This window comes from Vigna angularis, chromosome 1, assembly GCF_016808095.1.
Source record: "Vigna angularis cultivar LongXiaoDou No.4 chromosome 1, ASM1680809v1, whole genome shotgun sequence".
Classification (NCBI taxonomy): domain Eukaryota; kingdom Viridiplantae; phylum Streptophyta; class Magnoliopsida; order Fabales; family Fabaceae; genus Vigna; species Vigna angularis.
The window spans coordinates 64198265-64215226 of NC_068970.1; the positions used below are offsets into that span (position 1 = coordinate 64198265).

The 16962-nt window shown below is 29.3% G+C and overlaps 4 protein-coding genes across 4 annotated transcripts; 2 read left to right on the plus strand and 2 right to left on the minus strand.

Moving 5' to 3' along the window:
• Positions 1-401: 401 nt before the first annotated feature.
• Positions 402-1406, minus strand: LOC108320122 (protein PLANT CADMIUM RESISTANCE 2). The gene is made up of 4 exons (XM_017551467.2): positions 1268-1406; positions 1088-1159; positions 785-1000; positions 402-705 (listed from the first exon to the last, which is right to left on the minus strand). Exons 1-4 carry the CDS (start codon positions 1335-1337, stop codon positions 629-631), a joined length of 435 nt encoding a protein of 144 aa, XP_017406956.1. The 5' UTR covers positions 1338-1406; the 3' UTR covers positions 402-628.
• Positions 1407-4432: 3026 nt separating this feature from the next.
• Positions 4433-5668, plus strand: LOC108320110 (protein PLANT CADMIUM RESISTANCE 2). The gene is made up of 4 exons (XM_017551448.2): positions 4433-4772; positions 4881-4952; positions 5046-5258; positions 5360-5668. Exons 1-4 carry the CDS (start codon positions 4586-4588, stop codon positions 5446-5448), a joined length of 561 nt encoding a protein of 186 aa, XP_017406937.1. The 5' UTR covers positions 4433-4585; the 3' UTR covers positions 5449-5668.
• A 2649-nt stretch (positions 5669-8317) lies between these two features.
• Positions 8318-11450, minus strand: LOC108320121 (uncharacterized). The gene is made up of 11 exons (XM_017551466.2): positions 11337-11450; positions 11115-11173; positions 10946-11001; positions 10800-10863; positions 10678-10717; positions 9967-10080; positions 9824-9855; positions 9632-9692; positions 9277-9368; positions 8953-9189; positions 8318-8654 (listed from the first exon to the last, which is right to left on the minus strand). Exons 2-11 carry the CDS (start codon positions 11148-11150, stop codon positions 8505-8507), a joined length of 882 nt encoding a protein of 293 aa, XP_017406955.2. The 5' UTR covers positions 11151-11173; positions 11337-11450; the 3' UTR covers positions 8318-8504.
• A 2915-nt stretch (positions 11451-14365) lies between these two features.
• On the plus strand, positions 14366-15471 carry LOC108320095 (protein PLANT CADMIUM RESISTANCE 2). Its single transcript, XM_017551433.2, has 4 exons — positions 14366-14563; positions 14648-14719; positions 14850-15062; positions 15201-15471. The coding sequence occupies exons 1-4, from the start codon at positions 14419-14421 to the stop codon at positions 15287-15289; spliced, it is 519 nt and encodes a 172-aa protein (XP_017406922.1). The 5' UTR covers positions 14366-14418; the 3' UTR covers positions 15290-15471.
• The last annotated feature ends 1491 nt before the right edge of the window (positions 15472-16962 follow it).

A 16962-nucleotide genomic window follows, 5' to 3' on the forward strand; every position in this document is an offset into this window, starting at 1 on the left:
TACATCAATAGATTACAAACAAATCACATAGCCGTTGTATTCAGATGATATTTTCATTTAGAATTTAATTAATTTATCAGTAGGTGTTATAACTGAATTTGAGTTTTGATATGGAATTGAGCTTATTAAGAATTGTTACATTGATATTGAATCTGGAATTACAACTTAAGTTAGACTTGAAATTGAATTTGGACTTTCAATTAAATTTGGCTTTCCATTTTAGTTTTATTTGAATTTCGATAGCAGGTCACGCGCTGGATTTGCAGTAATATAGTTCTTAGTTTTTTTGGTTTTTCCTTTCATTCATGATTTAATTGTTGAAATTTCTTGTCCCCGTGCATTGAATCTATCCTTTATAAATTCCATTAACAAAACAAAAAGGTATCCAACATATCTCAATCTTTTGAGTATTTTTTCTGAAATGTATTATACAGATCATACCAAATAAACATATTCCAAGACTGGCATGGGTGCATATAATAAAAAGTACTACTGGTGAACATACTAAAAAGTAATCTAATTGTTACAAACAATGTTTAAGGTTCTACATTGTTTCTGCATTTTGCTTCCAGGCTGAAAATGATGCAATAGTACAAGAACTTGAATAGAGTTGAATGCGACGCTTAACTCAAGGGCTCATGCCACCTTCCACCGCCGGTGCTGAAGTCACGCCACGCGTTTGCATTTGCACATTTCCATCCCAACCTATACATGCAAACACAATCACTTACAAACAACTCGTTAATAAAACTAATTAATAAGTGTTTAAGACTTAATTAATTACCAGAAGACATGTGAAATCCACGGGCTTTGAGCTCACGATACTCCTGGCAGATGGATAAATGGGGACAAAAACAACTGACTAAACAATCAGTACAATGGTGTCCCTCAATCCCATACGCCTCCCTCAATTTTGCACGATACACCCACGAATAGATACAGCCTCCCACATGAGTAAAAATAGCAAGAATATAGAACAGTGATCCATGAAGACAACAAGCTGCATTAACGAAAATCAATTTACTGAAAAAATTAAGAAAAAAGTATGGTTGGTGGAAGTTAATTATGAGGTGAATCACACACTTACAAGTTGACCCTTTGTCCAGGATCTCCGCCACCCTTCCAAAGCTAACGCAGGGGCACCAAAAAGTGAGACAACCTGCGGATAAGAAAGAGTAAAGATCATGAAATTAAGGTAGTTTAATCTTTTGTATGCTATATATATTATATGGTGAAAGATAACGGAAGAGGGAAAACGAGTTGATACAAGAGCTGCAGTCTGAGAAGCAGTCACATAAACCAGTGGACCATGAGCCATAAGCAACCTTCTCGGTCATTTTTCTGTGAGTGTGGCTATGGTGTGTGAAGGATATTATATACAGTGAAGAAGGGAAGGTCACGACAAAGAATTATTAGTACTGCGACTAAATGGCGTCAATGCATTGATGTCACTCGTAAATATCTCTTCACTTCATTTGTTTCCAGAAAATAATTGCTTGTGGTGTTTTCAGGAATTTCTCGATAAATTAAAACTTATTTAAAAAATATGTTTTGATAACTTATACGAAATGATTCTTCAAATCTACTTATATATTAAGTTATGCAAAAACTTATTTTATTATTTTAGAATTATTTATAAAAGGGTTTCTCCTAAGAGCCTAGATAAAATAATAGCCAATAATTAAGATCTTTTAAATCAATTCATATACAAAATGTATATTGTTTTCAATTTAAACTATTAAATATTAACTTTATGACTTTTTTCTTATATAAAGTTAATTCTCCTTGTTTTTAATTAATGTATAATTTCCAACTCTTTGTATTAATTCCTCACAGTATGTAAGATAAAGTTATGAATATCATTTTTAAGTTATTTTTAACATGATTATATAGAGATAGAGAAAAAGTCTTATCAAATATTTCAAATTCAATTAATGCTTTTTTATTTATTTAAAGAAAGTCATACTCAGGATGAATTATATATACGTACAAAATAATTCCGAGGAACCGTTAAATGAGAATATAATATTATTTTTTTATTGTTCGCTGAGCTTCTTTTTCGTAGTATTTTCGTTATGTTTATGTTACTTTTAGTTTAAACATAAGTTGGGTTTTATAATTCTATTAGGTGATAATGATATATAAGTTTAAAAAATAAAAATTATATCGTAAAATCTAAAACGATCATTGTTTGAAAAGGATCAAAATTAATTTAAATTTAAAAACACACGAAAGTAAATAATTAAACTTTTGTTGTAGATATTTTGAAAAAAAATGAATAATCAAGGTATAATTTAATGATTACATTAATAAAAAAAAAACTATATTTGATATAATGTGTTGAGTGATGTAAACTTATCTTCTTTGGAAGAACTAGTATTTATTTAAGAAAATGTAGATGGGAATCAAAACGGTAAGAATTTCTGTGAATAAGAACATCTATAAATGATGATGCCATAGAGAGCTACAAAGAAGAGCAGCTTAACACGTATTACCTATTTTATGTGAACACAACAGCTATTATAATCATATGGCAATGGGAATAATTGTAGTTTACAAAGTGCTTCGTACAAAATCACGTTTGCGTTGTATTATTGCACTTTCAATAATTCATTATCCACTTATAATAAAGTTGAATTGTGACCATTACAAGCACTGTGAAAAGCACTTCCACTCATTCCAAAAATTGAAGTTATTACTTAAATTAATTTCATGCAGTTTGGACAGTAGCCATGTGCTCATGTTTTTAGCTGAATTCGACATATTGGCTACATTCGGTTAATTTTGGACATGGTAGAGGTACAATTGCCATGGTACTTCGGGGAATCAATTTATTTTATATTATAAAGAACTTATATAATAAGAAAGTATTTTTTAATTTTTATTTAGTTTAAAATTTGTCTTTTAAACATAGAAAATGTGTTCTTGTTTAATTGAAATATATGAGAGCATGAGCTATTGCAAATAAATTTTTTAAGTAATTAATAAAAGTCAGAATTTTTTATTTTGTAGAAATTGATAAGAGTTTCTTAAAACTTTATAAATGTTCAGATTAAAAAAATTAACTATAATGTAAGAATGGAAGATTCGATAGAACATAGACACTATCAATCATGGACTCAAACTTAATTTAGATTATTTTCAGAAACAATGAAGAGTCTGAGGTAATTAATTGAAGTAGTTTTCATCAGCATATCTTTAGGCATAATAAGGAGAATAAAATTAATATCATTTTGAATCTTTCAATAATTGAAAACTTACTGACATCAACTAAATTAAAATGAGTGGATGCGTTTACAAAGACTCTTTTAGTTTAAATAGTATATTAAAAGTTCAGAAAAAAAACAACTTATAATTCAGAATAATGAAAGTAGTTTGACACTGACCCACAAATTTACACTCACCTAAAAATTTAATAATATATATTAATATTTTACATTAAAAAATAAAAAAGTTCAATTAAAATATAAATATTTAGAGTTATGATGTGGTTGTTTTTTTAATTAAAAGGTGTGAAGATAAGATACTTTGGATTAAGGTGAAAATTTTAGAGGAACGATTGGATGAATTTTTAAAGAGACGAAGAATAGATTTTGGGATTATTTAGATCAAGAGATTTGAAGAATGGACGAAAGAATTTGAAAAGAAAAATTCATTAGAGTTTGTGAATAACATGATAGATGTAATAGATTAAAGAATATTTTAATTGCTAAAAATAGAAATTTGATATAAATCTAAATTTAATTAATAGGAATTATATTAAAATAAAATTGAATTGTTATTTATAAAAAAATTAAAATTTATATAAAGAAAATTTGTAAGAATAAATTATAAATAATATTTCTTTAACATATTTAAAAATTTTGACATGCTAATTATAAAAATAATATTTTGGCCTGCAAATTTTCTTACCCAAACCCTACTCTAAAACCAATGTCTGGCCCTCAAGTTGACACTGACCTTGACAAAATAAATTATCACAAATGCAAAACTCTTGTTTTGATTTTTCAATGACGTTTCAGTGTATATAACTATCAATTTTTCACACAAAAGTATAGCTAAAACTTCTAAACATATAGACAAGATTGAAAATTCAAATAGCTTATTAATTTTTTTATGGAGATAGATTCATGTTACTTGATTATATAAATTCACTATCAGATTTTAAAACACTCTCGAAATAAAATTTTAATTTTTAGTTCAGTTTAAAAACTGAGAGGAGTGCACTGCAAAGTAAAATTCGTGGAAAATACCTGCGTCTGCATAAAACTTTTGAAGATGGAATTGGTCAAAGATAACACCAAACCAAACGAAGAACAACCTTTGCCTAAGAATGCTTCATATTTTCTTAAGTCAGTCCCACGTGGTAAAATGTAGCCATCATGTTTGTCGTTATTATATAATGATGAAAGTGAAAAAGTGATTGCACGCGCTTATCCAAAGCCAGAGACCTTGACCCGTATTATGAACGAACCACACCCAAACTTTACACTATAATCAAACGAATCGACCCAACTCTATAAATCCGCTCCTTCATCCGAAACCCAGAACCACAACACCAGTGTTAATTTCCTGCTACGGCATTATGTATGGAGCAGGTTCAGATCCGACGAAGCCAACGGCAACGGGTTTCCCCGTTAGTTACAGCACTTCAACGACATACACCACCACCAACGACACTTCTTCCTACGCGCCGCCGGCACCTCCTCAGCCCAAACCTATCGTTGAATGGTCCACCGGCCTCTGTGATTGCTTTTCCGATTGTGGAAACTGTAACTTCCACAACCTTCACTCACTTCTGCTATTCACCACCTATATCACTGATTTGCTGCAATTCGATTGGTTGCTTTGTGAAATTTACGGTAAATTATTTGTTTCAGGTTGCTTAACGTGGTGGTGTCCGTGTATTACCTTTGGACGGATTGCGGAAATCGTTGACAGGGGATCCTCATGTAAGAAACTGTTTATGTTTACATCTCACACCAACTGAGTTCAATACAATCTATGTCCCGGTGCGTGATTGTGTGATCTGTGATTTGTTGCAGCGTGTGGTTCGAGTGGGGCTCTGTATACGCTTGTTTGTTGTGTGACATGTTGTGCTTGCATATACTCGTGCTTCTACCGATCCAAGATGAGAAGACAGCATGGTTTAAAGGGAAATGGATGTACTGATTGCTTGATTCATTGCTGCTGCGAGCCCTGCGCTCTCTGTCAAGAGTATCGTGAGCTTGAAAGCCGTGGCTTTGACATGATTATTGGTATCTACCGATCAACTTTCTTTTCAATTATTGGCTTCTTCTTCACAAGAGGAATTTTCCTTTTTGTTTAATTTGTTTCGGTTTAAACTTTGTATGGTTAGGTTGGCATGGAAATGTAGAGCAACGAAGTCGGGGAGTGGCCATGACTGCCTTAACAGCTCCATCAGTGGAACAGAGCATGAACCGTTGAAGTGATCCTAGTATGTTAAACCTCAAGAATAATGTTTCTAGTTGTAACTAATGTCATAGTATCTTATATGTTTTTTCCCCTCTTTCTATCTGAACATGCTCCCATAATCTAAGACTCACTCTCTCTATTCAATTACTAAACCAAATACAAGGTATTAAATAATTATCCTGTACTTGGACTCAAATTATTTTTATGATTTTGGCAAGTCAACGATATTTACTACTTTGATACATTAAATCTTCGCAATAAACTCGTTTTCAAGGTAAATGCAGAAGGTTTCTGTTGTCTTTAGTAATAAAATAAACTATTTATGCGTTGATTAGCTGGTTTAGACTATTTTAATTTAAATATAGGTACAGTAAAAGCACTGAATTGCAGTCCATACTGCACAAAAATGTTATGAAGTGGAGCCTATTGTGTTGAAACTTGCCAAACTTGACTAACTTTTCATTGTTCCTTCTTCCTTAACGAGTTTGTTGTCAATTCTTTAACAAGCTTTTCTCAATTTAGTTCCCCAAACGTAACCTTTTTCTCAAGCAAGTAAAACAAGACCTTTAAAACTTAAATTTCGTTCATTCTTTCTTGGAAAGTGGTGTGATGTTATGTAGCCATCATTTTCTCTGCTATTAACGTTGTTATTAATGATGTTGGAAATAAAAAACAAGTTGCAATGCCATAGCTGGCACTTATTCAGAATAGTTGGCCTGCATTTAATGATATATAGTTGACGCAAAAAGGCTCCTTCTCATTACGCGTTTATATCAATCATTCATTCATGTTCACACTCACTCACATTCTTTATCCAAAAACAATTGCTTCAATTCCAACAATTTTCGCAACTTCAGAAAAAAGGAAGAAAGCAATGAATCTAAATTAGCCAAAGAAAAAGAAAAGGACACAAGCATGAATTTTTCTATTCCATCCTCCCATCTCTGCCCATTAAGATTATGATTCTCAAAATGTAATTTAGAAGTCCATGTATTTAAGAAATTCTGTAAGTGCACCCAACACTAAGTAATTAAAGAAACCACCCTGGGTCTAGTTTACTTGAGTTAGACCTAAACGACAATCTTGTTTTCTTTTAATAGAAAAAATATCATAACGTAATTTTATATTCATTTAATATAGAATATAAGAGTAAAATAGTCATAAAAATATAAATTTTTATATTTTTTTTAAAAAAATAAAAATAAAAATAATATTAAATAAATGTAAAAATCTTAGTTACGTCAAATAATATTTTTCTTTTAACATATATAAATGGTTCCTCACTGTAGAAGAGAAGTGTCATAATTCCACAATAAGTGTTATGTTTTCATGCAGGACAAATTACACAACATACTCACAATATTTTTTATTTTAAAATAGATACTAATTTCCTTAATTTTTTTATAAATTAATAATCTATTTTCATCATTTTCTAAAAAAATGTCTGTTTTATATTTTAAGTGAAATAATACTCTCTTTTTTTTTAAATAAAGTGATACATATTTCTCTTATTTTACTTAAAATGAAATATTAATTAAAACTTAAATAAAATTATGAAATAAAAATAAGAGTTTTAAATCTATATAATAGCTTAGGTTCTCTGTTATTTAATATCGGTTAATTTTAAAGTCGATATTAAATGTAGAATTAATGTTTGGTGAGAGGTATACTAATGTTTATTGAACTTTTAAAATTTCAAAAAATAACGACAATCTTTATCTTTTCTTTTTCTCTATTATGTGAAATCTCTCAGGGAGATATGTCAAATTTATTGGAGCAAGTTCTTCCATCTATTTTATTCTATTCTATTTTTATATTATGGTGTTTGTTTGAGCTCAAGCTTTTATTCTTTTCAATTGTATTCCACCTTATAAGATTGAAATTTTCATTTTAGATTGAAGTTTTCATCTACTGAAGGTTTTGGAGTGTGTCTCATGCCATTGTTTTGTGTCTAAATGTTGTGTTTTATGTCATTGTATATAAAGGAGCGTTGGATTAAAAAAGAAATTAAAAAAAGAAACAGATTATATTTTTACTTTTGATTAAAAGGTAATCGTATTTTATTTTACTTTTATTTTTAAAAAGTATAAAATCAGTAAAAAGAATCATTAATCCCTGATTCTCTTTTTTTCAATCTACTGTTTCTATAGAAATTGAAAAGTAGATATGGAGTAGAATATGATTTTATAGTAAAAATTAAAAAAAATAAAAATCTGCTTTTCAAAACATGAATACTTATTTTGAAATGTTGTTACAATTCATTTTGATCTAAATAAAAATATACGAGGAAGCCATTTTATTAGAAATATAAAATAGGAAACAAAAGCATATATATCTAGCAATTATAATTTACATTTTATCATACACTAAATTAAAGTCAAGTTTTAAATGTAAGAATTTTTTAATTAAAAAATGAAAATAAATGTATGAATAAAACAATATGAAACGATGGATATAACGAGAATTGATATACAAATATAAAAAAGTAACATTCAAAACATTTCAGGTTTTCGAATCTGATATCTGATTCTTCTTTATTTCCTTGAAGCTCATGTTTTTTTCATTCTCAACCAAAAAAGTTTAGAATCACCCACTAGCCTTTCAAACAAAACAAAAATGGATGCTTTATTAATTAAGAAGAAACGAGACTAATGTTTATGTTTTCATTGTTCTAGAAATACGAAACCATTAACAATAAATTAACTAAAAATTATTCAATGAAATAACTTTTAATTCAATAACTGTGCTACCAACTGAACCTGAGAGTTTCTGACATTATGAAGAAACAGAAAGCATTAAGCATAAGAAATAAAAAAACATAGATAGAACTATTTCTACCTTCCTTTCCTGCATCGAGTTATGTGAATCATATATGATCCCGTTTCAAGACAGAAAGAAAATCTCATGCTCATTTTTCTTATTTCTCAGTTCACTGTTTATAACATCATTTCAACAAATTCATAACTATATGTAAAAATGTAAACTATCCTCTTTTTTTTGTAAATGTAAAAACTATCCTTTTTTGGTAAAATGTAAACTATCTGAAAAGAAAAAATGATTTGAATTTGTCAAAAATCAGACAAATTGTCAACTATGTCATCTATGTCCGGGGTTACTGTAGCATGTTTGCTTATCTCCCCAATGGTGCACACATTTTTTTCAGCCGTATTGATAGCAACCACATCTTGGGAAAAGCCACAATTCATACCTGAAGAAACCTGCAACAGTTTTTAGATCAGAAAGGTAGACAAATTTAGCTCATAGAGAAGAAACCTCCAACATTTTTAGATCATTTAACATACAGAAGGGTGAGTTGGATAAATATCCAAAAATCAATACAGTAAAGTTGATTTTGTACGACACAGAAGATAAGAATACCATTCTGCAATATGACTTTTTGAAGATGTAAATTTGATTTTGTTGATAATACATTGGTATATTGAGTATCTAAAAAAAAGGATAAAATAACATAGGATCTGTACCCTGTAATTTATGTAGTGAATGCAACATACTTACATCATAAAGGGTATTGCCAAGCTTGAGCTTGATTTTACCACTTTTGTATACCAGCATTTTACCCATGAAGCCAGATGGTAAGTCTTTCAACTCACAAAGCTTCTCCACTTTTTTTGAACCCCCAGGAGGTTTAGCTTTCGCATTAACATCTTTTCCTCCATCAGTACTTGATTGTATAACCATAGGCAATTTTGAAGGCAATTTAATCAAGAACATATTTGCCTCTAGGTTTTCCTCCTACCAACAATTTGTTCAAAACATTATTATAACGATTAAAAGAAATTTAATTCATCAATTTAATATCTCAAACTTCGGTTCACCAACCAAAAGGCCTAACTCCATTGATGAATTTGATGCATCTTCATCGTATGTTCTAGACTCTGCAGCCTCCCCAAATTCATCCTCATCAAGAAGCTCTATCAGAAAAATAAAATGTTATGTTAAAGCCAGTAACCAATTAGATGTTTGGAGAATATCTAGTGTGTACCACTTTCAAAGTACCAATGAAATAATTTCTTAACTCCAGTCAGGAGAAAATGGTGAACAGCTTAGTAACTAAAATTGTTAATTCTGGAAACGACCAGAACAGGTTTTGTTACTAAATAAACTAGCTGAAGTAAGTCAGTTTTCCATCAATTTTACTTCCTTTCTTTTTTGTAAGATAGTTCTTGAATTATACCTGGATTTCCAGAATATGGCCTCCTCACAGGAAGAGTTACTGGATAATTACTGTAATAGTCCTATAGCATAATCCAACAACCAATACTTCAGAACAAAGAATAAGCATGAACAATTACATCGAATAATGATAAAAAGAAGATAAAACAGTACATGAATTAGAGAACATATTCGTTTCATTCAGAATACTTACCCATGGTTCTGTGTATTCTTTCTCTGCCACCGCTGCAATTAAAGCATCACGAGAATACTGTTAATAGGAGGAAGGATCGTGCAGCAAAGAGCACAACACTGTGTAGAAATATATTAAACGAAAATGTATTAATGGTGGCATACCACTAGATGCCGAATTCTGATTGATGTTGACACTTCTCCCATCCCTGGCAATACCATATGATTTCAAAGAAGTTGATTCTCCACCATAACCAAAAGCAATTTGTGAAGCTGACACTGCACACCATAAATATGAACAATGCCAGTTTAGAAAACAGAAAACATGGTGAAAAGATAGTCATGTCAAGCTTCATTATAAGATCTCTACACAGACAGACAAGATACTAAGTATCCAAATTACGCTACTTCAACAACAATTAAATCAATGAAGTCCGAGGAATGAAAGAATTGAGGCTACACACTTGTTACCATCATGATACATAAACTAAAGATGCTAACAAATCTCCTAAAATATCAGAATAAACTAGCCGAGTAACAGACTTAGGCATATACATTACTGCTTTTCAAATCTAGAAAAACAAACTTCAAAAAAGTAATGACAACCAGTTGATATTGAATATCTCCCAGTATCCCTAGGTTTGGCAATCTCAATATTCCACGTCACAGTTACCCACCCTAATATTCTTATAACAATTTCTTCATCATGCTTCTCTATTTAACAGTCATGTAAACTCCAAACATTTGTGTGCATATTATGAGAGGTAATATCTAATTTCATGATTTATTTCCAATAACGAATAGAACAGAAAACCAATGCTGAAGATATAAAAGACAAAGATAATCATATCAGAGAACTTCAGTAACATAGCGAACCTTTTTTCTCAACCTTGTTCCTTGCCCTCATAGCACTCTCCTACACAACATACAAGGGATATATAAAATCACAGAAAAACAAAATAATTAAGAGATACCAATGAAATTGAAGTCAGATATACATTGAAACGCCGCAGTAGATCCTTAGCCTGGTTAGCATCAGCCTCGGCATTCTCAATCACTTCGCTACAAAAACAGAACAAATAAGAGTAGCATTAAATCGAGCTGCACTACACCACAAACTATCACCAAACAAAACAATCCATACCTTTTAACTTCTTTCTTTGGAACAAGACGGGGTGGTGCTCTTGGAGCAAATTTATGCTGCAATGCCAATAACAACAGCAGATTAAATAACTTTACTTTGTGATGTAAAAAAATTGATGCATTGCAAATATTAATAAAAATGATAAGTACTGAACAAATTAAAAGCAAACCTTCCGTCTGACTTGTGGAGAAGGCTCTGAATCCATTAGAGTGTAATGCTGATCGGAAACTGAGAAAGAAAAGAAAAAGTGAATGAGTTATTCATAAAGCATGAAAACAGAGAGAAGGAAAGGAGTTTTTTTGTGCGTCATGGAATTCGATTATCGAACGAAAAAACATTGTAAGGAGAACATATTAAGAGAACGTGTGAAAGTGGGAACAGAGACACATACGTATGTGGTTTGTTTGACGAAGAGAGAGAACAATGTCTTTGACAGCAATAGGAAGTAGTGAGCGGCAGATCCGCCACTACTTGAAAAACCTACCAAAGTTAGGTTCATATGAATCTAAAGCCCAGAAACAGAGATTTTTTTTTTTTTTAATTTGTTATTATAGAATTTATTTGTTTTTGGGTTAATGGGAATATTTAATTCTGGTTTATAATTAAATTTATTTGCTATCTTCATGAGATTACCAAACCAATAAAATTGTAGAATAAAGATGTGTATATCAGCAAAATAATTATAAGAATTAGTATATTTTTCAAATATTGTTAACGTATGTGAGTTATATTTTTTATTATCATCTCTTATAAGTTGTACAAATATATATTCACTATTTTTATTTTTTTAATTTTATTTATTATATAAAAAATAAAGTTTAATGAGTAATTATAAATTATTTTGGTTTCTCGAAGAGGATTGGAGATATGAAATTCTAAAAATTCGATCACTTAAAAGATTTTGAAAATTTTTGTCTATTTATTTCTGTATTATATATTAATTAATTTCTAATGTTTTTAAAGATAATAAATTTTGATTTAATATATCAAAAAATTACAAACTTACATATGTTCTTTTCTCTAATATACAAAAATTTAAATATATTATAAATAATTTAATATATTATAAATATAATAAACATAAATTTACGTATATTATAAATATAACAAACATAAATTTACCTATAAATATAATATAACAAACATACGTATATAACAAATATAACAAACATAAATCTACCGTATATTACGAATACAATAAATATAAATTTATATCGGATATTAAAAGCCATAAATTCATATCTTTTAACTTAATACAAATATAAAAAACCTAAAATAGCATGCCTAAGCCTTCTTAAAGTTTTCAATATTCATTATTTCATTCGAAGTATAAATCATTTTACTCACATGCTGTAAGAATTGTTAGTTCAAAAACCCGTTTTCATCCACCGAAAGAAAATATATGAGCTAGCTAAAAAATAGTTCTTATAGAAAATTGCTTAGATGGTAAATATAAAAATTTAGAAATTATAACTAAACGTTAACTTGGGTAAGTTTGAATAAATGTTTCAAATTATTCTAAATATTTTATTTACCAAATATTGCTATTAAAATCAAACAAATATTATAAATAGAAACAACTAAAATTCAGTCAAATAACATGTCACATATGAATTGTTCGTTTAAGTTTCTGGCTCTTGATTCAAATATAATTTTGATAAAACGATATTAATCCAAAGTACTATCAACTTTATCTTGATTTTTCTTTAATGTTTGAATGAATTTCATTATATGCTGCTTTTATTTTTAACTTGCATATAAATTAGTCTTAATTTCTTATTTATTTTTAATTTTTGAAATGGTGAGATAAATTTGCAGTGATTTCTTTTATAGGATAACGATACATGTACACTCCATTTTTTATTCTAACCTATTCAGCACCAATAAAACTTTATTTTTTATTTTAAAATATAAAATAATTTAAAAAAATCAAATAAAAAAATAAAAATATAAGTTTTTTATTAAGTATTGAATGAATATATAAAAGTTGAAAGACGTAAGTTTAATTCTTATTTTCGTCCTTATCTTTTCATTTCAATCACTTTTTCCAAACTACGCCGAAATCGTTAATTTCTAGATGTCTCTCACCACTTCCAAACTTTGAACCATTAATATCAATCAACAAAACACAAATTGCAATCACTTGTCTTTTATATTTTTTTGTTCACAGCTTTTTATCACAGTGGTTTGCATGTGAATATCTATACGTCAATCAATTCAATTCATTCCAAGTGTTTAAGATTTAACATTTTAAATGTTTTGGAATAACAGTAGAATTTGGCTCTAAATTACTCGACTTTTTATAAAAAAAATATTTTTGAATTTTAAATATGTAAGTAGATTATTAGGATTTTTTTTTCAAACTATACTTTTTATTGTTCAAATACAATCTATTTTCATAAAAAAAACTAAATTCTCATATATTTTAATAAAAATAATATTGACTAAAATTAACATACTAAACATTATGTTTTTTTCTTTTTTTTCTTTATTCTAATTGTATTATCTGAACATCAATTTCTTTATTATGTTATTTTTTTATCCGCCCACATTAGTTTTATGAGTTTTTGTTTAATATGTTTGAATATATTATTTAATAATATATATATATATATGTATGTATGTATATATCTATATAATTTTATTTTCATGACTTTGTTTATTATGTCTATAACAATATATAATCTATATATAAGATGCCTCATTTTGTATAAATAAAAAAATATTATTAAAAATAAAACAGAAAAAACAATTTATTTATAGAAAACGCTGAAAATTTCATTTATACATGCTTATAAATAAAGTTGAATATTTGTTGAATGAGTCTCAATCCAATCCCACTTAGGGAGGACTCTTATGTTCTTTCGGTACATAATTAGTTGTATGGTCAATTTTATTTTATTGCCGTAAAATTTTGTTCTTAAAAAAAATAACAACATAAGTATATGGGTATAATTTTAACACACGAATTTATTCGAAAATTGGATGGTATTTGAAATATTAATTCCATTCTATATTTTTCCTTAAACTAAAAACATTCGTCGAGCCCAAATTTGTTAAATGACTTTACATTTTATTATTTTGTATGTGTTTAATACTTAAGGTTTAGATACAGAACATGAGTTTAATAATTAAGCAACATTATTTATTTTATTAATATAAAAAAAAAAACGATGCAGTCGTTTTGTTTTTCGTTGCCTCGTCGGGTTTTATTTTTTCTTTTTTGTATTTTAAGTGTATAATATTTTATTCAGAATTTGCGTAGAAGCGCAATTTCGCATGCAGGAATATTTAGTTTAAAAAGACAAAACCTCGTTTAGGTTATATCTATGGGTGAAATGAAAATGATTGGTGGACAAAAAAATATTCAACATTGTTCCTCCATTCTACTATAAATTGTTGGGGGTGGCGCTGCCTCTCACCATTATCATATTCCGACCCCTTCTAAACTTTGTCCTTTTTTTGTAACAGTTATGTCTCTACCAACCTCACAAGGTGCACAACCACCCTACAATCAGGCCGCTGCCACTGGTTTTCCGGCGGTTTACAACCCGAAACCCCTGGCCGAGGGGGAATGGTCCACGGGCCTCTTTGATTGCTTCTCCAACTTCAAAAACTGTAAGCTTCTTTTTGATACATTTTTACTGATTTATTTGATGTTGACCCTTTCTTACATATTGCCTCGTTTCTGTTTTGTTTAAGGTTGCATAACGTTCTGGTGCCCATGCATCACGTTTGGTCAAATTGCAGAGATTGTTGACAAGGGATCAACGTGTAAGAAACTATTTATTTCTGAGAAAAAAAAAACTATATATGTGATGGTGATATGAAAGGGAAAGCTTGGTTTGGTTGCGTTGAAAGAGATACTAAGTAATGAATGGTTTGATTTTGTATATATATGCAGCATGTGGTGCCAGTGGAGCATTGTATACGCTGGTTTCTTGTTTGCTTGGTTGTGCCTGCATATACTCATGCTTCTACCGCAGCAAGATGAGGAAACAATACATGTTGAAGGAGAGTCCATGCTGGGATTGCTTGGTTCATTGCTGCTGTGAAACCTGTGCCTTGTGCCAAGAATACCGTGAACTTGAAAACCGTGGATTTGACATGACCATTGGTACCGACCAAATTCATCACTTTATACTATTTGCTATTATCCTATAGTGCCTGTGATAATTTAATATGCATAGATTTTATTTCAAAATATATGAAGATGATGAACTGATTTATTATTTCGTTTGAAAATGACGATCAGGGTGGGAGGGAAATCTTGAACGAGGGAACCTTGGTGTAGTCAAGGTTCCAACTGCTCCAGCAGTTGAACCTATGACTCGTGAGAAATAACCATAAGCACTATGCATGGATATGAGTTCCACATGCCTGGCCACGATACCTGCGTCAGATCTTATCAAGATCACTTATGATTAAGAATATTATCAGTTGTTATATTTCTGTTGTTGTTGCTGCTGTATGTTACATGTCTTTCATGGATATGGTATTACAATTTCTGAAGACTTTCCCAGTTATGTGAAGCCTTTATCTTCATTTATATATAAGAAAGTGTGATTTTTAATGTCGAAAAATTATAGGTAAGATTTTTCAAAGTTAAACAATGATCATCCAGCAATATATATATATATATATATATATATATATATATATATATATATATATATATATATATATATATATATATATATATATATATATATATATATTACACAATTTAATTGTCCGCGCCAATACAGTGTTTTTATGTTCCAGTGAAAATTAATATTTTTTTAATTGAAGTTATTCACAAAAATAAGAAGCTTGATAAATATAAACTCCATCTTCGGCGATATAGTAATAGAGAAAGAAATAATAAAAGAAGAGAAAGATTAGAAGAAAGTTACTACTAGATATACGTAACATGTGATAAAATGTTAGTAACATTTGATTTTAGTGTTACTAGACATTATATATCTAGCAGTGAGTAGAATGAAAATATAAAGAGAAAATGAGTATGTAAATATAATTATTGTAAAATAAAAACAAAAAATCAGAATACAGTGGATGTGGGTATGGGGCAATTTGACCCACAGGATATTTTTTCTGCTTAAACGTATTTAATAAAAATATACAAGTCCCCCGTAAAAAATGGGTTTTGTCTCCATGAAATAGGATCTTAAATGTAAAAATTTATAAGTGATAAAGGAAAAAATAAATTAGTAGTAGTTTTATTACTTTATTTAGTAAATTTTATCGTTTTTGTTTCGATGATACTAAACACATACAATGATGCAATGAACAAACACTTAAGTTTTATTTGTCTTCTTGTATTATAGATTTGACATTTTACTTGAAACTTTTACATATAAGTTGAGGATCATGAACAGTCTTGACTACCGCAACATTTAAGGGTTTTTTCACAAAGGAACATACAATGAAATGAATACTTTATGATGGTTTGTTCACAAAGAGATGTTTATAAAATGCAAAAAGTGCATACAGGATATTGTACTTTGTAAAAAGTTATATGTTATTTAAATTATTCTTATATATTATTAATGTTATAAAGAACTTGTCATACTTTTCTTCTTTAGATAGGTTTAGAAATTTTTTTAATAATTGTTTACTTGATGCAATAGTGTGAGTTTGTCAAGGCAATTCCAATGTTAATGGTTTGAAAGAGATAGATTATGATAATGTAATGTCTGTCTTTTGGCTCATTGCGAAATGTTAGAAAGAAAACACAACTATGCCTGTCTTTTCGTTCTTTCCAATGTTAATTTTTCCTTTTATTTTCTCTTTCCTGGTCCGTCCACAAGAGATGACCAAAACATAACATTGACATTCTCTGGGTTTTTTATTCACCAAAACATCGTTCATCAACGAATGCAGTTCTGCCTTTTAACTGTGTAGTAGGTTCTGGTTACCAAGAAGACGACAACACATGTTGAAGCAGTCCACGTTGGGATTGGTTGGTTCATTGCTAAAACCGTTGGTTTGACATGGCCATATTTCAAATCATAGAA